Source organism: Cydia amplana, chromosome 23, assembly GCF_948474715.1.
Source record: "Cydia amplana chromosome 23, ilCydAmpl1.1, whole genome shotgun sequence".
NCBI classification, from domain to species: domain Eukaryota; kingdom Metazoa; phylum Arthropoda; class Insecta; order Lepidoptera; family Tortricidae; genus Cydia; species Cydia amplana.
In genome coordinates this window covers 6,861,487-6,883,059 of record NC_086091.1, presented here as the reverse complement: position 1 = coordinate 6,883,059, position 21,573 = coordinate 6,861,487, and the positions used below count along the sequence as shown (strand labels likewise).

Sequence of the window (21,573 nt, the reverse complement as noted above, 5' to 3'; positions counted from 1 at the left end):
CACACAAACAGACAGACGCGGCGGGGGACTTTAATTTATAAGGTGTAGTGATTACGAGAAAGTGTTATTAGACTTATTAAGTTATTAGGCTCGAAATGGGCAAAATTGTTCATACCTTTATAATTTATAACATGTTATACTTTTTACACAATTTTCTCAATAAAATATTATCTTATCTTATCTTAGGACCCACCCCACCCCTGAGAAAAGGTTCCACACGTCTTGTTTTATTTGCAGACTCACCTGTCTCGCAGTATTGACGTCACTGGGGAACCCTGGCGGGTTTAACCACAGGTTTTAGGCCCGCAGAAAGCGAGGATGCCATAAACGTACAAACAGCAACTCCTAACTGTTCATCGGTGGACCTTATGCCTTTGTAATAAGGTTTATGAACTGTCAATTAACAGTGTGGGCGACAGTATCTGGGTTGTTGATATATGTGACGTCATAACACATGCTAATTGTGATTTTTCCCTGCGTTTCTTGAATTCTAAGTGCAGTTAAGGTAAATTCATTTTTATTCTTTAGCGGCGCTGTGCACTTTTTGTGATGGGGAAATTTTTTTAAACTCGTAACAGGTGTCACGTGACCGTAAGACGGACACGTGACCTGATCGAAAAACTGTTACTTCAATGTCATTGAGTTTTTCTTTATTGATTTAAATGCCATCTAGTGAGTTTCGCTCTAACTGGTATTAATATAACTCGAGTACTAACAGTGATGTGCTTAGGGATTTCAAGTAATGCGACGAAATAACGCTAGAGGGCGTTAACCTCAATTATACATAGTGCTGCAGACATTTTGCACTAGTCATTGAGTTTTCACTTCTGCCGGCACTCCCTGATTGCAACCCATTGTTTTTTTATATACATAGGTACCTACTTGGATTATATGGTAGTACTCACAATAGCCTCCTTTTAATAGAACCCGTCTAAGCTCTGTACCGTAAAACGAGGTGACTTTAGGAAATTTTGGGGATACTTTGATAGTTTTAAAACTGCCACTAAATTATCATTATTCATTATTTTCTCGAACTGTTCGTGTAACAAGTTAGATTATTATATATACTTGTTTACCTACTACTAAAAAATCCGAATAAAAATATGTAACGGCTGAAAAACTGAAATATCGAAGTCGCCCCTGCATTTGAAAGTCACCCCGGTTTACGGTACCTACTTTAATACAACGAAGTGTTTGAGAGTCATTACAAATGCCATGTAAATAGTTATGGGCTTGAACGAAAACGTACATTTACGTCTTTGGATTGGTTTTTAAAACATTTATTCTATATTAAATATATTAAAAACGGGTCACTCACGTATTTTAAGTAGTCTTGTGAATAACGCTTATTTTGAGGCTTAAAGACTCGAACCCTTAAGACTCTCGAGGCTTAACGCCTCAAAGGCGGCAAAGACGATTTCTTACATCCATACGCGTAAAATAAATAAATACAATTCTCAAATATAGTCGAGACTTCAAGAATTACGAGTCTTGAGTGCTCGAGTCTTTAGGTAAGCCTAAAAATAAGCGTTATTCACAACACTGATTTTAAGTCGAAAACGCTCGACATGTTTCACTCCGTACCGAGGAGGAGGAGGAGGTACTATTTAAATAATAAATAAATATTAATGGACATTTTTTTACACAAATTGACTAAGCCCCACGGTAAGCTCAAGAAGGCATGTGTTGTGGGTACTCAGACAACGATAGATATAATATACAAATACTTAAATACATAGAAAACAACCATGACTCAGGAACAAATATCTGTGCTCATCACACAAATAAATGCCCTTACTGGGATTCTAACCCAGGACCGCGGCTTCTTAGGCAGGGTCACTACACACTAGGCCAGACCGGTCGTCGCGTTTTCGACTTAAAATACGTGAGTGACCCGTTTTTAATATATTTAATATATCTGTGTCTCACGGAAGTTTTGTCATTTATTCTATAATTTTGAAGGCTATTGAAACTCGTCATACGGTGTGATGAGTTTTCCACGATTTGAGGAATGATTATATTTTCCTTATTTATACTTAGGTATATAGTAAATAAGTAATATATAAATAAGCTTAGTAATGTCAGTAATTTGAAATAAATTAGTTGCGTAATTATTTGTATTTTCCTTAACTTAAATGGAAAACACTTGAGGCATCTTAATGTGAGGATTTTTACCTTGACAGACTAAAAGGCTAATAGCTTTTTATAGTAGGTATAACTAGTTTAATTACCTAATTATGTGGGTATATTATTGTGATAGTAGAATTAAAAAAAAAAAAATATTATTTTAAAATTAGTGGCTATGAGCTGTAGACCTCGCGTTAAGCTTAGAAAATGTAAAAGTGAAAAATACCTTCTACATAAGTAGTCAGTTGAGTCGTTATCACAGTAAACTCACAAAAGTCTTAAGAACCATAGAAGCTATCGGCGCTTACGTCCTTTATGCCAATACCGCATTAATCGCATTATGAAAACAAATCAACAACAGGATCGATATAATCGATAACCATACAGGGTGTTTGGTACATTGTTTGCCAAATTAAAACAGCAGATAGGTTGAGTCATTTGCTATCTTCTCATGCCTAGAAAAAATAATTGCCCACGGTTTTTCTCACTACTGCGCACGTAACAAATTGAAATTTACGAAAACTAGCGTAGAGCTGAAAAAAAAACTTGCGCATTTTTTTTTGTAAGCATGAGAGTATAGAAAATTATTCAACCTATCTGCCATTTTAATTTGGCAAACGATGGACCAAACTGCTCTTTGTTTCCCATAAAGGGGTCATCCATTAATTACATCACACGTTTAGGGGGAGGGAGGGGGTCAAGAAAATGTGACATATTGTGACATGGGGGAGGGGGAGACACAAACTTTGTGACGTCACTTTAACTTCATCAGTAACCGAAAATTTATTTAAATATTTTATTCGCTGTACATTTAAATAACAAGTTTTTAAAACTATAATCGTTTTTATTCCTTTAATTTTCTTTTGGGTTATAAGTATAAGTATTATTAATATTTTGATAAAATATTAATAATACTTAGGTACTTATACTTAATTCGATTTGGCGATTTCGTAGAAAAAATGTGACGTCACACTAGGGGGGAGGGGTTTGCCGAATGTGACCAAATGTGACAAGGAGGGGGGGAGGGGTTAAAAAATCTAGAAATTCGTGTGACGTAATTAATGGATGACCCCAAAGTTTTAAGTCATAATGTATTGTTAGTCATGAAACCGTTAATTTTTCAGGATTTTCGTAATAGATAGGTTAGGTTAGGTTTGTTTTATGGCAATCCTGAAAAGTGACGCGTTTCTGAACCAAATGAATTAAGACTAACAAAAATGCGGTCAAACAATACATTATGACTTAAAACTTTTTGGGAAACAATAGAAACCCGTACGAAACACCCTGTATAATCTAGTGACAAAATAAGCAGGAAGGTTCACGGCGGGCCCCAGCCCTCTGTAATCGCCAACGATAAATTATAACACGTATTTCTAATTCTGAACACCATTGTAACCTTTTCATGTATACAGTGGGTGAGCTTGCAGATAAGGATAATACGTTTCGTCTGATTGTGATTAGACAAAAAATTGCTAACGACGGTATGGAATGGACAGATCAAAAGTTATCTAACGTAATTATTACTACATTGTAATCTAAGTAGGTAAGCAAATTGTAATCAATTAAAATTACTATAAAACGAGGGAGCACGAACTTGTGACTGACTATTTACAATTCGTTGATTTCATCATTAAGACTTAGCCTATTCAAGTTATTAGTCTTATAGTCTATTAAATTTCACAAATATGTAGTGAGGTAAGGTTTATTTTTGTTAATATATTTAATGCTCTTAACTCTACTAAAACACAAAATTGAATGAAATAATGAAAAAAAAAATGCATTAAAATATACAAATATAAGTTCACACTTAAAACACCCAAAAAAAGTCAAAACTAGATAATGCGGATTCTAAAAGTGGTTAACTCAGGCAGCGGCAATGCCGATATAAAAATCTGATTAATGAAGATTATAATTCTAACAATTCTGAAATAATATATGAATTTCGTGGCGTGATAGGGATAAAAGGTTGTTTTAGGCATAAAATAGTCACAAGTCTTAAGAAACTAGGATAAAATAATACCACTAAAGTGCATCAGAGTCCTAAGTAGCAAAGGGGAGTTCTTCGTCTGTAATTTCACACTGAAAAGCTCCTAGCTTAGTGCGTAAAGCTTAATAAGTGTAAGGCCTGAGTGGACGCTCAAAGCGGAGCGTTCGGCGGGGCGTGCAGCGTGGCGTCGGGCTCACAAGTAATTTGAGCAGCGTGCACTAAGGCCGCTCCAATACGCTTGCATTTGTTTAACATGCACGCCGCACGCCCCGCCCCGCTACACGCCCAACTCGAGCGTCCACTCAGGCTTTACACTAAGTCTTAGAAAGGCATTAGAGGCTCTACTTAGGTACTGATACTGATAGAATTATAAGGCCTGAGACCTTTAAACTTTATTATTTATGAATTTTATACGAGCAAAAAGAATAGTTATGAATAATTTAAGACTGCGTTAATAAACTGTTAAGTCGGTAAAAAGGATGTTCAGACAATTTTTACTTTTTAGTACTGTTACTAATGGTGGACGTACATGTAGGTACGATATTTAAAATGATGTTTTTGGCATCGATTCGATGGGTGATTATAAAGAACTGGTGAGACTTGAATGTTAAATATTTTTTCCTTTTAGAATGATTAGATTAGAATGGAAAACCTAATTTAATTGCGATTAAACTATCCATATTTTTATAAATATTTCTCACAACTTCTGAAACGGAATGTGTTTACCAAAATTTTAAGTGTTTACTGAATAGGTACCTATAAATACTTCGCTTTATTGTTGCTATGCTTACTAATTAAGTTACGCAAATACATAATTATAAGTTAACATGTTCATATTTCTGCGAGATTAACAAGCGCTCATTGACGCAGGTATAATATATGCAGGTGTAATATCTAAGGACGGGCTAATGGGGCACTAAAAATGGTACAAGTTCAGCGGTGTTATGGCTCCTCTACACGATGGGCCAACGCCGGCCACTCCAAGGGACGCATTTATGCGTTAGAGGGAGCAAGTGATATTGCTATCTCATTCTGCCGTATGGCTGCGTCCTTTGGAGTGGCCGGCGCTGGCCCATCGTGTAGAGGAGCCATAACGCAACTAGTTGCGACCAATAGCGCGCGTAATGCGAACTCGTCAACCAATCGCGCGCGTGATGCGAACTCATCTACCAATCGCGTTGTAGCGATTTCACACCGCTGTACTGGCCCCTGTCATGCCTCATTATTATTGCCCGTAAAGCCAGTCCCTAGATATCTATGTCAATGCAAGCGCTACTATTAAGTTGTTTAAGTTTATAGAGTTCATTAATACCCTATAAACTTATATAGAATTGCGACCTTGTTATAGTAGGGTTTCTATACTATGAAATCCAGGAACATAGGAATTAGGAAGTTAAGGTAACAGCAGTACAAACACTATATGCGATTCATAGGAGGTTTAATTCAAGACTGATAAACTACAACTACCCTATACCTAAGTAAACATAATCTAGGTGTACCCACATCGTATATACCAATATACATATGATATATATCACATATACCTGTGTATATCTAATACCTTTAAACGAGCAATTCTTGTTTATTTATATATATATATATTTCGGGGATCTCGGAAACGGCTCTAACGATTTCGATGAAATTTGCTATATGGGGGTTTTTGGGGGCGAAAAATCGATCTAGCTAGGTCTTATCTCTGGGAAAACGCGCATTTTCGAGTTTTTTTATGTTTTCCGAGCGAAGCTCGGTCACCCAGATATTTCTAATAACTTGATTACATTTGTAGGGTTTAACACTTCCAAGTTCAAAGTGTGTAATGTAATAGAATCCTGCTTATTAACCTAAACGTGTAAATACTGATTTCCGTCAGAAAGTTACCAAAATTTCGGAATTTTCATATTGAAAAATTATGGAAACGTTTCCAAAATGAAAGTTTCCTTTACTTACGAGGGAAATTTCCTAGACGTTTTCCAAATTCCTTGACACTTTCCACAACTTACACATAATGTGAACCGAAAAAAGGGAGACGGTGAACATGAGGTGCTTAAAACGCTCGAAAATTACCAACGTAACAGAGCTAAACTTTGGTAAGTGTAAATAGATAGGTTAGTATATTTTGAGTATTGTGACTTCTTCCGGATAGTTCAACTGGTACTTGTTTTTATTTATTTCTTAGGTCCTTGCATATAAATGCAAGCCCTAATGTTAATCCCTAATGTGTATAATTTCTTTGAAAAATATGGGATATTAGATAAAAATCAGTTTGGTTTCAGAAAAAAACACTCCACCGTATTAGCCGTTTATCACTATATTCAAGAAATTCTTATTCACATAAATAACAAAAACCACGCTATTGGATTACTTCTGGATATGTCAAAAGCCTATGACCGCGTATCACATGATATTCTGCTGCGAAAATTATATGGCATGGGGATCAGAGGTAACGCACATAGATGGTTTCAAACATATCTACAAAACCGGCAGCAGTGTGTACAAATCAACTGGTACTATAAAAACTCGGGAGAGACAAAAACCGTAACCTCAAAAATGCGACATATAACATGTTCAATCCCCCAGGGAAGTGTAACCGGTTGTCTTCTATTCCTTGCTTATATAAATGACTTGCCGAAAATACTAAACATAAACACTAAATGCGTGATGTTTTCTGACGACGTCTCCATACTCATAAGTAGTGATAGTAGCACAGAATGTAACGAGCGCTTGTCAGAAGTATCAAAAACAGTTTGCGAATGGCTAGTAAACCATAATTTAGAGATAAATCTAAGCAAAACTAAAATAATACAATTTAAACCCACACAGAAAGCCGCATTAGAAATGACATTACAGATAAATAACACAATTATTGAAGAAGTAACTGAATTTAAATTATTAGGAATAACAATTGATTCAAGTATAAATTGGAAATATCATATTCAATCCATAAAAAGTAAATTAAGTAGCTTTATATATGCATTAAGTGTGCTCAAGGCCAATACAAATCAGAAAACCGCGTTATCAGCCTATTTTGCCTTCGCCCATGCATGGCTCCAATACGGTGTAATATTATGGGGAGCCAGCACTGATGTACATCAGTTACTAATATTACAAAAGAAATGCATCCGCATTCTATCAAATACCCGGGTACCAGATAGCTGTCGTTCACATTTCATTAAACTTGAAATCCTTACGTTACCCTCTGTTTATATTCTGGAAGCAGCTCTATTTGTTAGGAAGAACATGAATTTATTTAAACAAAAAGTAACAAAATCACAGAGACGAAATCAATTAAACCAGCTAGAATTACCAGCTTCAAAATTAGCAATGTTCAGAAATGGTCCGTATTACCGATGTATACTAATAGCGAATAAAATACCAGAAGAAATAAAAAATGAAACCAAAGATGAATTGTTCAAACGAAAACTTAAAGATCTGTTAATTAAAAGATGCTATTACTCTGTTAATGAATTTTTAAATGATACAACCTTATCGAATTAAAAAATATAGGTATTTGTAAATATAAATGTTAATAAAAGGTATATCATATTTTCTTATACACTCAATTGAATCCTAAACAATGAATTAATTTATTTTTATTTTTATTTTTATTTTTATTAATTATTACATATACCTAAATGAATTTTTTAATAATTATATACTTATACATAAATTGAACTAATTTATTTTATTGTCGACGTTAAATTTAACCTATTACTTTGTAAACTAGTTAAAATGAAAAATATTTTTATTAATTGTTAAATTTTTAATTATTTTTCACTAATTTACTTTAGTATTAAGTTTTAGTTAAGTACATTGTTATGTACCCTAACGGGGTTCATGTGAACGCTAGCTGTAAAATGCCCTTTGTAAGACCTTATGTAACACATGATTATAAACGCAATAAATGAATTAAATGAATTAAATGAATTAAATGAATTAAATGAATTAAATGAATTAAATCCTGTAGCCATGGGAATAAAGTGTAACCCAACTCGTATTGAAACCAATACTCGTACGTATTACTTCATAATAGATATATTATATCTATATTTAATACTAAAACCTCAAATTTTTGACCTGATTAGTGGTTTTGGTCAACCGAGGGAATCGTATGTCGCACGTAATATCGAAACCAGACACCGGTGTCAAAGATACCACGTTCTCACTACTGTGCGATTTTGCTGATACAATAATGGGGTGAGTAGGGTTCGCGGGGAGAGTTGGGTTATGAATGGGGAGAGAAGGCATGAAAGGGGGTTGAGATGGGTTTTTAAGGCTACTGCTACAAAAATAATGTATTCCAATTTAAAATGGAGCACTCATAATAAAAAAATCTATCCAACAATCTTCCAAAATCACCTTTGTATGAAAACCCAACTCACCCCAAACACGAGGGACTACGGGGTGAGGTGGGTTTTCCTGTTTATCGTCAAAGTTATGAAATGGAACTACCCAAATTAAAATAAAAACTAAAATACAAACGTCCGGAGCACTTATTATATTGCTTTGCTGGTAGAATGTAGGATTCCTAGTTTTAGTTATATAATTTATATATTTTATTGTATATATTTAAATTGGTATTTATATTATATGTATCGTGTATATTATGTGTGTTAATTTTTTTAAATTAGCTTTGCGGTTTATATTAAATTTTGTTACTATAGTAGTAGCAGCTGCACCGCCCACAATCTCTCTGCTTTGCCTTAAGGTTGACTGGTAGAGAATGCTTTTGGCATTAAGTCCGCCTTTTGTACGATAAGTTTTTCTTTTGTGCAATAAAGTTTAAATAAATAATAATAAATATATACATCATAAATAAAAAGTTATCGAGGACAGGAGGAGGTTGAATGACAGTTTTGCGCCTACTCACCCCATTTTACGGTAATACATTGTGTAATGAATGCGTTTATAAACTGAAATAAATGTCACATACTTAGAAAAAGTGACTATGGTGAATATTTTCTGAAAATAATTTAATTTGTTCTAATATTTCTAATAGTAAATGCGTTTAGACTAAGACCAGTGACGTTAGTAACAATATTTTACACGATGAAGTAAATTAGGATTATTCTTGGGATTAGCTGTCAAGCGGACCCCAGCGGATCCCATGAGTCGCGGCAAAATGCCGGGATAATGTGAGGACGAAGAAGAATAAGATTTTGCCCAAACTGATTCTTAGCTAGCTAAGATGACAATCGTACAGTCGCCATCAGATATATCGGAGCGGCCAAGGTGCTCACAAATATCTGAGCATGCCTCTATTGTCAAGGCGTTATTATTCGTTCAGATATTGTGAACACCTTGACCGCTCCAATATATCAAGAAAGAAGAAGGCGCGCACGGCGCCTCGTAAGACTCAGTGTGGTACCGCCGAACCGGCTAATTCTGGCTTGCGGATTGCTACACCGAGTAAGGCGCTGTACGTATCGCGCTTGCATTACACCGCCACGGCTGCTGAAGTGGTGGAGTATGTACACCAGAAGACCGGTTACACGCTGAGGGTGTTCCAGCTTCGATCGCGCCACTACGTGCACTTCAACTCTTTTGTGGTGCGCGTGCCGCGACCGCTGCAGGGGACCATCGAGTGCGCCGACTTCTGGCCGAAGGGTGTCGTGTTTCGGAGCTTCCGGGGCAAACTGCCGAATCCGACACAGGAGCAGCCGATGCAACGGAGCCACGCCGTTTTATCGACTAAATAACTAGTGTGTAGTTTTAAGTTTATAAAATACATATGTATGTTAGTGTGTAAGGTATTTGTAATATGGGCCTTGTTGCCTGAATTAAATTTCTAAATAAATAAATATCTGATGGCGACTCTGTACATCGGCAAAATTGATTGGGATGACAGATGCTACGAAAAGTCACGTGAATTTTTCCATTCATTATTTCAGCTCCGATTGGTGTTTTCTATCATCGTTTGTCAGCTTGGCTAGCCAGGCGGCCTAGCCAAGGTGACGGTCGCTATCGCTTCGCCATCGAATAGCTTTGTGTCTCTCTATCACTCTTCCATATTAGTGTGACAGTGACAGTTGCGTTCCGTTCGCTACGGAGCGTTAGCGATTGACATGTTGGCTACGGGGCCTACCTGGATTCACCGTTGGGATAAGCCTCAATAAAATAGGGAACCGTCAGATATTGCGTAGTATAAAGGATGACTAGACCGGCCCGGGCCGAGGTGTTCGACATGTCATTTTCTATGACGACTGAGGTGATCACGTGGTGCTTTCCATAGAAAACAAAGCGCGGGAAGCTCCGGTCCGGCCCCCGCCCGGTCTAACGTGAGTCATCCTTAAATATTTACCTACATAATATATTTGATGCCAGATTTTTAATAAAAAACTGGCCAAGTGCGAGTCGGACTCGCGCACGGAGGGTTCCGCACCATCAACAAAAAATAGAGCAAAACAAGCAAAAAACGGTCACCCATCCAAGTACTGACCCCGCCCGACGTTGCTTAACTTCGGTCAAAAATCACGTTTGTTGTATGGGAGCCCCACTTAAATCTTTATTTTATTCTGTTTTTAGTATTTGTTGTTATAGCGGCAACAGAAATACATCATCTGTGAAAATTTCAACTGTCTAGCTATCACGATTCGTGAGATACAGCCTGGTGACAGACGGACGGACGGACAGCGGAGTCTTAGTAATAGGGTCCCGTTTTTAACCTTTGGGTACGGAACCCTAAAAAAATAGAAAAATAATTTATAGTATATTTATATATTTTATATAGTTTCTTAAATAGCCTAATAAGGTTAGGTTAGTTAGTTTTTCTAAGGTTTTTTATTATTTGTTTAATTAGTCGTTGTTCACTGAATACATGTTTTTCAATAGCCCAATATTTAATAAATTTACAGCGAGCACCTACCTAAATCTGTTACTACACTACGAACGCTATTCGACACACAGTTCACCCCAATTTATATCATGATTTGACAGCAGCGCTCGCGCACATCTATCAAATCAAGTTAAAGCCCTTGCTACACGGTCGCCGACAAGCCCCTCAGACCGCGTGGCCTTGGTCTGGACGGACCGTGTAGTCAGTTGTTTCCAACAAAATTTGACCAAAACTGACCAAGGACAGACCAAGGTCAGACGGTTAGAAGGCTTGTCGGCGACCGTGTAGCAAGGGCTTAAGATGTTAAAGTCGGAACGCTCGACGTTCTCATGTGAACTAATTGCTAGCATCCTTGTGCTAACTAGACCACGGAGGCTGCCACGGACCAGAAACTGCAAGGTAACGATATCATTCATCGTGTGACCTAATTAATGAGTTTCAACTTGGTTAGGTTTATATTATGAGCGATTTTAATAACAAAACTTCTATGAGACCCAGACATAATATAAGTATTCAAAAGTCCCTAGCAAGCTCGGTTCTCCATACAAACTTAGTTACGCTCTCATTTTATTATTTTAAAGCTAATTTACAATAGGATAAGGTATTCCTAGTCCTGTAATTAGTTTTTATGTTATACCTATCTCTGTAAAGTTTTTCATACCAAACTTGATTTTGTTATATTTCGTTTGTTTTATAAACTGGGGCTATATATATAAACTTGGTCTCTTACTAAAAAACAACGAGATAAACTTGCGAAGTGCCAGAGAGCGATGGAGAGGGGCATGCTCGGTATAAAATTACAGGATAAAAACCGCAACTCTGACATAAGAACCAGAACAAAAGTAGCAGACATCCTCACTCACCCAGACAAGCAAAAATGGAGATGGGCAGGCCACACTATAAGATGCAAGACAGAGAAGTGGAGCCAAAGAATTCTCATGTGGCGCCCCACAGATGGGTCAAGATCGAAAGGCACTCAATTAACACGATGGGAAGACGAAATTATACTCACAGTGGGACCACTCTGGACAAGGGTGGCAAGAGAGAGGAAATACTGGAAGGAGTTGGAGGAGGCCTTTGCCGACAGGCACACTGAACTAAGAGACTTCATATAAATATTCAAAACTAAAATTACTACTAAAATCAACAAATATGTTCAGAATAAAGGGCTATATAATAATATAATAATAATATATATAAACTAATTACCGTAACGCCTTGTATTAATAAATTTATTCACGTTAGCACAAACTCATTAGAAATTTATTTTTATTTATACATGTTATTCACATTTAGGAACATGTGTGAAATTTTGTCAAACGCGAGTTAAGTATAAAATATTCTATTTCAAAGTCAGCATTTGGGTATTATTGTGAAATATGCATACGAAACAATAGTTACAAATGACGCTAATAGTACCTGAAACTGCTTTTAGACGATTTTTTTAGACAATGCGTATGCTTCTACACGATAAAGAATACATTATTAAAATCTTATTGAACAATTCAAAAAAGTACGAATAGTGCACTTGATGCTAGAAGGATTTAATTGGCTACAACTAAAATACTACTTTGAAAGATACGGGTAAAAATAAGACAAAGTTTTTAACTTATTCTATTTCATTCCTATGTCATTTAAAAAGAAGTGTACACACAAGGCTTCTTTTTAAATGGATTAGGAATGAAATAGAGTGTATATTTGAGTGTTAAAAACTTTGTATAATTTTTACCTATACCTATCTTATATTTACCCCACCTACGTGACCTACGTGAGTTAACCGCTGTATTATAATTATAATCTAAGTCGACTACTTTTAAATAGTAACTTGAAGTTAAAAAGGCCTTAGAAGGCTGTCACAATGCCTTGACATTGAATCGAATAAGTGAAGTTGTGGTCGACTGGACTTCCGGCCCACACCGGCTCGGGTGCCGGAAACGGTGGATCGATTGCAAGTTGATATGCTTAACTTATTAATTAATTGAATTACATATAGAATAATCTAAATAATTAGATTATTCTTAAACTTAAACTAAACTTTAATTTTGGATGCAACGGGCATTATACTTCGTTTTTTTTTGCATTAGAAATAAGGTGAACAATCTAGATGTGTCTTTTAATTGAAAAACACATTTTAAAAATAAGTTACGGTAAATATGTAACAATTATGAATCTAATACGATCTTTTATAGTCTTCTGCTTTCATAAGTAATAGTTATTGATTTTGAAAAAGTGTTTTTCAATTAAAAGACATGTCAAAATCGCTTACCTTCTTTCAAGTTCTTTCTAAATCTAATGCTAAAGAAAACGAACTATATAGTAATGAAACTATAGTAAGGGCCGTCACAATAGATCAATGCTTGGTCGATGCGGCACCCAAAGGCCCAGTACCACCCCAATAATAATAAATAATTTTGGACATATTTTTTCTGTAATACGTATCAAACATCAAAGAAAAAGTAGATATACAAGGTCTGTGATCAGATCGAACTAGAAACTTTCAGCATTAGGTACCCCTAGGTTCCTGTTCCTAGGTACGATTTTACAGAAATTGAGGTACAGAGGCGAACTTATTTCTTAAGCCAACCTTTCCAAAAATACAAACAGCTAACTCTTTTATGCAACAGATAATTTCACAGGTGTAAGTTTGATTAGGTAGGTAGGTACTAAGGTGTGATAGCATTATAGAAAATACCTTTGAGTACCTAAATGAAAAAAAAACAAGAACTCTAATTATTAGTGGAGTACTAGGAAATTAAGCGAAAAATCGTTTTTTTTAACTGCTATGAACCTACATTCTTAGCCTTTACATTATAAGTAATAACATGTACCAGTTACTGCGTATAAATGTACTATACCTACATTAAATAACTAATTCGCTATTTAATAACCTAATTACGAATTTAACATTATTATCTCGTGGGAAACATGATGCTATGTCATGGTACGAATAATAACCTATAATGATAGTGCTTTGAAATAATTAAAGGTAGAGTTGACTTACAGATTCCCATTAACAACTTAATTATCGAATTGTCACAATACAAATAACCGCGTGTCCAGACAAAAGATAAAAATCCTTCCTTGCAGGAAAATTATGCACTTATACATAAAGATCCGTTTTTAAACTATAGCTGGTCAACCAAATCTTGTCAGTAAAAAAAGGCGCGAAATTCAAATTTTCTATGGGACGATATCCCTTCGCGCCTAAATTTTTCAAATTTGCCGCCTTTTTCTACTGACAAGATCTGGTTGACCAAGAATATTTCAGACCTTTTCTGTTGCTTGCTTGGAGATTGCAGCAATTACTAAAAAAAACTGTATTTTTTGTAATAAAAAAAAAACTTACCGTTTTCAGTTTTTTTCCCGTTTTTAGCGACGATAACACCATTGCCATTGGTACCATTGCTCTGGCTGGCTAACGCGACGGCCAACTCCTTCATCTTTATCTTGTCACTCACAGAAAAGTTCAGAAATTAATAAAATAAACACGCTCGCGTTTCGCGCTCTTTCAAACGTCACTTTGACAGGACAGCGAGAATTACAGTGTTATTATGCGATTATGGAACCAGTAGCGAACGGCCAAGGCAATCGCGGTAGCGAAGAAAAAAAGTGTTTTTTTTTTGCCTTAAAAAACGAGTGCCGGTGGCCGCCGCTAGCTCACAAATGCCCTGAGTTACTTCTATTCCTTATATTTATACTTAAATCTTGTTAATTGTGTTCAAATGTCTTGACGTATATAGCTAAGTCATCTAATTAACCGGCGTATTGACTGACATAAATCAAGAGAAATGGCTAGACATTATGACAAACCTTATGCACTTAGACTTATGGCTCAAAATGCCCTGATGTAAGAAATAAGACAGTTTCAGAGCAATTTTATCTTCTAAGCAGTAATTAATAATCGATGGACTGTGAACGATGAAATACATTATAATTGTTGCAGCAGATTATTTAATTTTATCAAATAATAGAAGGCCTTCAGATTCAAACTTTCCTATATTCTCACTTCCCGACAACCCTAAGCTATTGTTGTGTTTTTAGGTTTAAAACCTTTAAAAAGTTCAAAATACATTTATGTTTATGAACATAGGTATATGTAAAAAAATACATACCTAATATACAAATGTAGTGCTTCTTCATACAAACATAGTTGTCATTTCGCTTCTGGATATTAAAAAAATATTTTTTTTCCGATTATAAAAGTTAGGAGCTTTTATAAAATTGTAAGGAATTAGTTTTTCGCTTCTAATCACTACCTACATAGTATAAAACAACAAACAAGTCGCTTCCCGCTGTCTGTCTGTCCCTATGTATGCTTAGATCTTTAAAACTACGCAACGGATTTTGATGCCGTTTTTTTAAATAGATAGAGTGTTTCAGGCCGGGGCGGGTCGCTAGTTCTTATATAAGTAATAATAATAAAAAGGAGTAGGGATGTGAGGATCCTATCGCGCGCTGGTTTTACCAGTGCAATCAGTCAACGCAGGGCAGCTTGTGGTGAGCTGTTGGGGGTTAACGACCTCACATATCCGAGTGTTCCTGGGGAGTTTTGTTACCCGCAAGGACAAGACAACACACAACAAGACAAGACAACAATAAGGGCAAGACAAGGAAAGGAAGCGGTGGGACAGGATTCTCTGTCTCTGGCTTGCCTTAGCCGGTCGGAGTGGAGTCGTTAGAGCTATAAGGTCCATGTGGGTGGAAGTGAAATATGCATAAGAATGCACTGGGTAGAAAGCGGCGCACACGTCTCGACACCCCTGAGCCGCTAACACCGGTGTTGCCCTTGATCCATCCTAGATGTCGCTTTTTTGCCCATCTTGTGAGGGCGAGTCATCGTCTGCCGGAAATAAAATTGCATACCGTTTTATTAGGCAGGCGTCCGTTTTTTTACACTATAGCTCCGTACTTAGTTCATCGCTTTCACCCATAGACTAGGAATCCTCTAGACGGAGTTTAGAGCAATTATTTCATGAAACCGATGCTGCCAAAAATACTGGGGTGCGGGGGACGAGGTGAGCGAGTCCCGTGCCGTGATTGGTCCGTTCAAAGACACGGACGTCACACAAAGACACTTTGACTCGAAAATGGAGTAAAACTACCGTATATTTGTGGCAGAGGGGGAGCGTTACTATGCTCAGTCTAGAGGATGTCTTGTATGTGCTTTCACCCAATAACCTAGTTCATTTCAGATCTCAATAGTCCTTACACCCTGGCGGGTGCTGCCTCTGCGTACCCCTCGGTACCCTCGGTAAAGTGTTAAAAGGCCCTCTATGTGTTGGCTTCGGCTCCGCGCACGCCTCCCAAAGGTCCGGAACACCATTGTGCTAGATGGGAAAGACATAAAAATCAAAAGGCATAGATATGGTTTTTATTGATAAGTATAAATACCTACAATAAATTGTTTTAAAATATATTGCACAATGTGAGGAAAATGGGGATTACGATTTTATGGAGCAGCGATCGTCCACTATCCACTAAATACAACTGTAGGTACAGTCGCCATCATATATATCAGAGCGGCCAAGGCGCTCATAAATATCTCAACACGCCTCTGTTGTCAAGGCGTTAGAGTCGTGTTGATATGTTTTTGAGCACCTCAGCCGCTCCGATATATCTGATAGCGACAGTCGCTACCTAGGATATTATTTGTGGTAAGTCTTTCCTTGTTTTAATACTAGTAAGCATTATTTAAATGCCATGACGTCATGAAAAGTTGTATTAATTTCTGCATTCAGCAGTTTTTGCTGCTTAATGCAAGTATAATATACTTACGTAACTTTACTGCTTGTGTTGCGTTTTTTACCAACGCCAAGTAAGAATACAGTTCGACTGTTTTTAAGTACATGTATTTGACAAAATCAACATTCCTTTAAATCACTTTGAACACCTCAGCTACTTAGGAGTTTTATATAAAAATTCCATTCACTCTATTTTCTATGTATAACATTTTTTTGTAACGAAAACTGGTCCCAGACATAGATTATACGAGTATGTTAAGATTTTCAAATAAGTAAATCAAGCCAAGTATCATATAATTTAAGCATGTCATTTTAAAATGAGAGCGTATCATTAATAGTATGGAAGCAGCTTTATGGCGGCGGGTTCTTATGACTTATGACTCTTAAAATTAAGAAAAAAACAACGGGTTGCATTGCACTCAGGGAGTGCCAGCAGAAGTGAAAACTCAATGACTAGTGCAAAATGCACTATGTATAATTGAGGTTAACGCCACCTAGCGTTAGCGATAATTACTTGAAACCCCTAAGCACATCACTGTTAGTACTAGAGTTATATTAATACCAGTTAGAGCGAAACTCACTAGATGGCATTTAAATCAATAAAGAAAAGCTCAATGACATTACATGTAACAGTTTTTCATGTAATGTCATTGAGTTTTTCTTTAATTGATTTAAATGCCATCTAAATGAGTGGCCATCTAAATCTTACGGTCAAGTGATCGTCTTACGCTGTCTCGAGTTTAACATTTTTTCCCCACCTAAAAAGTGCACAGCGCCGCTAAAGAAGTTTTCACTTCAAAAATCCTGCTTTTCTGTGTCACTATATTTCTTAGTAGGTAATAATTTGCTTGGGGATTACCTACCTTTAGGTACGTTAAAACAAAACACGTATAAACTAGTCACAAAATACTAAGAAATGAAGTGTTTTATTTCCTACTGAACTGTTTGACGTCATTTAACGGACTTTAAATAAGAGGGAAGTTTGCCTGAATATAAAAATATAAATAACCGCCTAGAGTCGGACCAAACTAACTTTGCACGGAATATTTTAAGTTCAAAAATCCAGTGACTCTGATTTCATCATCTTACTCGCGTTGTCCCGGCATTTTGCCACGGCTCATGGGAGCCTGAGGGCCGCTTGGCAACTAATCCCAGGAATTGGCGTGGGCACTGGTTTTTACGAAAGCGACTGCCATCTGACCTTCCAACCCAGAGGGTAAACTAGGCCCTTATTGGGATTAGTCCGGTTTACTCACGGTGTTTTCCTCACTGAAAAGCGACTGGTAAATATCAAATGATATTTCGTACATAAGTTCCGAAAAACTCATTGGTACGAGCCGGGGTTTGAACCCGTGACCTCCGGATTGCAAATCCAGTGTCACTAATTTAAGGTAAGGTAAGTATACTGAATGTTTGTCTTTACTGAATTAACTCTCTCTCGTTCGCTTCAAGTTGTCTGTTACCTCCCGCCCCGCTTCCCCGCATCACCAGGGGGGATGGGGGAGCGGGGGGGGGGAGGGGGAGGGCCCTCTGACACCTTAATCCACTCCGCTACCCTACCTCAGCTTTAAGACTGACTGCTTTTATTTCTTACATTTTAGTACAATCAAAAACATTATTAAATAAATGAGCATCAAAAAATTAATTACGAAATTATTTGTCGATTTGTCGACAGTACTAAGTAAAGTGCAAAGTTAGTGTAGTCAGAGTCTATCAAATAATATCAAATGTTTAACGGTTAAGCCTTCATACTCGATACAGACGTATTATGTTATAATTATATAACATTTGGCCATGAGGTGACAAAAGAGATTGCAAGAATCAATTCGACCGTATTCGAGGTCTCGGTCATCATAGCGGACCGTAAAAAAGACCACAATATCAACAAGAGCAAAAGGAATTTCAACTCTATATATAAAATGTTAAGACTCATAATCATATTTAATGGAAATAGTTGATTGAACTTTTTTACGCATAGATTCATGTATAGCTGTTCAATAGCATTGTGAGAATGTTTATTTATTTACTAGTTTTTGCCCCCTGGCTTCGGTCGTGTGACTTTGGCTTTTTACTGATATTTTATCAGGATAGATTACTTCAATAGATCTTTACACTTCTCTGCTTTATACCATTGTATTAAGGCCGAATTTGTGTATTTTTTACGTGCTGTGTATAGTATTTTTCTGCTACTTGTATATTTCTGGCCATCCTACATTAGTTAACAGATTAAGTTAATTAATTTTAATTCAATTTTAAAGTTGAAATATTTTTTGATACAAATGCTACAATTTAAAAATTTTGTACACAGAGGAGGGCCGTTAGACTTAAAAATGCAAAAACTAGGGAATTCGAGTATTCTGAATGGATTGTCGTGAAACCTTTCGCATAAAAGATGAAATAAAAAAGTTTACCTATTAGGTATTTGTAAAATAATGTTTAGTAGGTAGGTAATATCAACAATTATGTTTTAGGATTTAAATTAATACATTGAGATTTATAAATACCCTTTATTCGATTATAGCTTTGTAGCTAGAAAAATAAAAAGATCTTTATGGGCCAATATTTTTAACATAATGATCATTTTATTAAAATAATCTATAATAACCTGGTGTAACCAGGCGATTTCCATGATACTAGACTTCTTAAGAAGAACCCCATTTTAAAGTATCTTTCCTTCTTCTTAAACCTCGCTAGCATAGATGAAATCCTGTGTTTGACTTTAATTTTACAAGATCTATTCGACGGATACCGAATTTTCTTGGCTGGCTTCCATTGTGTGGGCTTTTTGCGTTTTGACTCTTTGATTTTCTTTGAAGTCTTCTGTCTTGTATAACTTGTGTTACATTTTGGTCTACGTTCTTCTGTATCAGACCTTTTATCTTTGGCTTGTATATGGTCTATAAGTTCAGAAGTCTTTACATTCGTTTTTATTTGTTTCTGTCGTGAGCTTGTAATAACTTTTCTAGATTTTTCTTCTTTACAATCAAAATTAGCGAGGCTAAAATTGTCCATACAAGGTTTTGGATGGTTGCATTTTTCTTCTTTAATTATTCCACCTGGATGTGGTAATCTTGCATTTTGAACAGGATTTTCTTCATAATGAGGAGTAGGACTGGGAGATATAGTATCGTCCACTAGCTTTGAATATGAATTGCGGAATTTAGAAGTGATACTTATCCACCAATTCATAAACAAATGTAAAAATAGCACAGTCTTTTCCTGTTTCTCGTTCTTTTTCTTGCATATTGCTTGATGTTTTTCGATAAGTTTTATCGTCCATTCTGTAAAATTATTCTTACAATTGGTATTAGATTTCTCGCTTTTGCTACCGAATGCGTACTCTTTCAAACACTTATCTATTTCTTTAAGTTTAACATCAGTTATCCTCATTTTATAAACATTACATGAATCTGTTCTACTAAAAGGCTTGTCAAAAGGATTATTAGTTAGGACTAAAGTTACAGTTTCCATTTTCATTTATTGTGTCTTATAAATAGTTTAATCAAATATGCAGTTTAACTGGCATAAGTTTATTTTGAACTTTGTTTTGTTGTTTTTGTCATTATCTTCTATTCCATCCTTGTACAGACTTAAAGTGTCTTCTATTCTTCTTATTTTGACATCATCGTTGTTGATTGCACAACATTAAATCCAAATGTTAGTTTCGATAGCATATTGATTCAGTTACTTTAAGGATTTTTATTTACGGAGACAAATCTAAACTCTTTTCCATTGAGGCATCGCGTTTCATAGTTTACACTTGTATATATTGCATTGCTGATGAAATAATTATCATTAATTATTACTTTGCACGCATTTTAACAATATTATAGTTACGTTGTAGTGGTGGATAAATTACATAGTATTTTTATATTATTCTCTGAGTTGCGTTAAGTAATGTCAATGTCAGAATTGTTTTTTTCTTTTGGATTCTATGGCATTGTCAGAATTGAGACCATGGCATAGACCAAAGAGTGAAAATATAGCCTCGTAGACAATTTGTTCAAGCAAGGCAAGGTCACATTTTGGAAATATAGTTGGTCAAACCAAATTGTCAGTAAATAAGAACAAAAATAACTATACTCATCCTTTTCTTTTGGGTGCTAGTACTTAGTGTGAGACAAAGATAGCATGATTTTCTATGTCTATGTTTGAAATGAGACCGCCGTTTGACAAACTATAACTTAGTTTTTAAAGTCTGTTCGGAAAGAGAATAGCCGTGGAATGTATTGGGCCCCATACATTCCACGACTCTTCTCTTTACGCACAGACTCTAACGCAGCGTACCACGTAGGCGAACAACACGCGAACGCGAAGCGAAGCGATGCGGCGCGGGGTGAATCAATCCTTTGATACCTAATAGAAGTGTCCTACGTGGGCGATCTCGTTGCGAACGCGAACGCATTGGGCCCGCCGCGCCGCGCCGCGCCGCGCCGCCTCGCGTTCGCGAGTTGTTCGCTTACGTAAGACGCAGCGTAACTGAAATGTATGGAACAAATATCCGTGTTCATCACGTGCATAAGTGGCTGTACCGGATTCGAACCTAGGACAACCAGCTTTGCGGTCATGGCTCTATCAACTAGGCATATAAGTGGCAGGCAATTTTGCCGTGACGTCAAATAATAACTCGTAACTGCAATTAATTTCTACGGCTTAATTAGAAACGATTATGTAATTATAAATAAATCAGTTATGTAATTAACGTATTTTTCAACTCATCATTCCTAGCCTTTGTCGGCTTTTTACTGCGGTTCACTGATAGTTACATTTTGAATATTGAATTTAAATGAATGTAAATGTAACTAGAATGAGAACTGTTTCGAGGAAAAAATATTAATAACTTCTGACCGCCGTGTGCGTGGAATGATAATGACATTAATGACTGA

The 21,573-nt window shown here is 36.3% G+C and overlaps 1 protein-coding gene across 1 annotated transcript in view; it reads right to left on the bottom strand.

Annotated features, from left to right (window-relative positions):
• Positions 1-14,407, bottom strand: part of LOC134658830 (GTP cyclohydrolase 1) — a 31,322-nt gene extending 16,915 nt beyond the window's left edge. Inside the window, exon 1 of the mRNA XM_063514497.1 lies at positions 14,293-14,407. Coding sequence (XP_063370567.1) covers positions 14,293-14,386 — 94 coding nt within the window. The 5' untranslated portion in view covers positions 14,387-14,407. The remainder of the gene's footprint in view (positions 1-14,292) is intronic.
• Between the last annotated feature and the right edge of the window lie 7,166 nt (positions 14,408-21,573).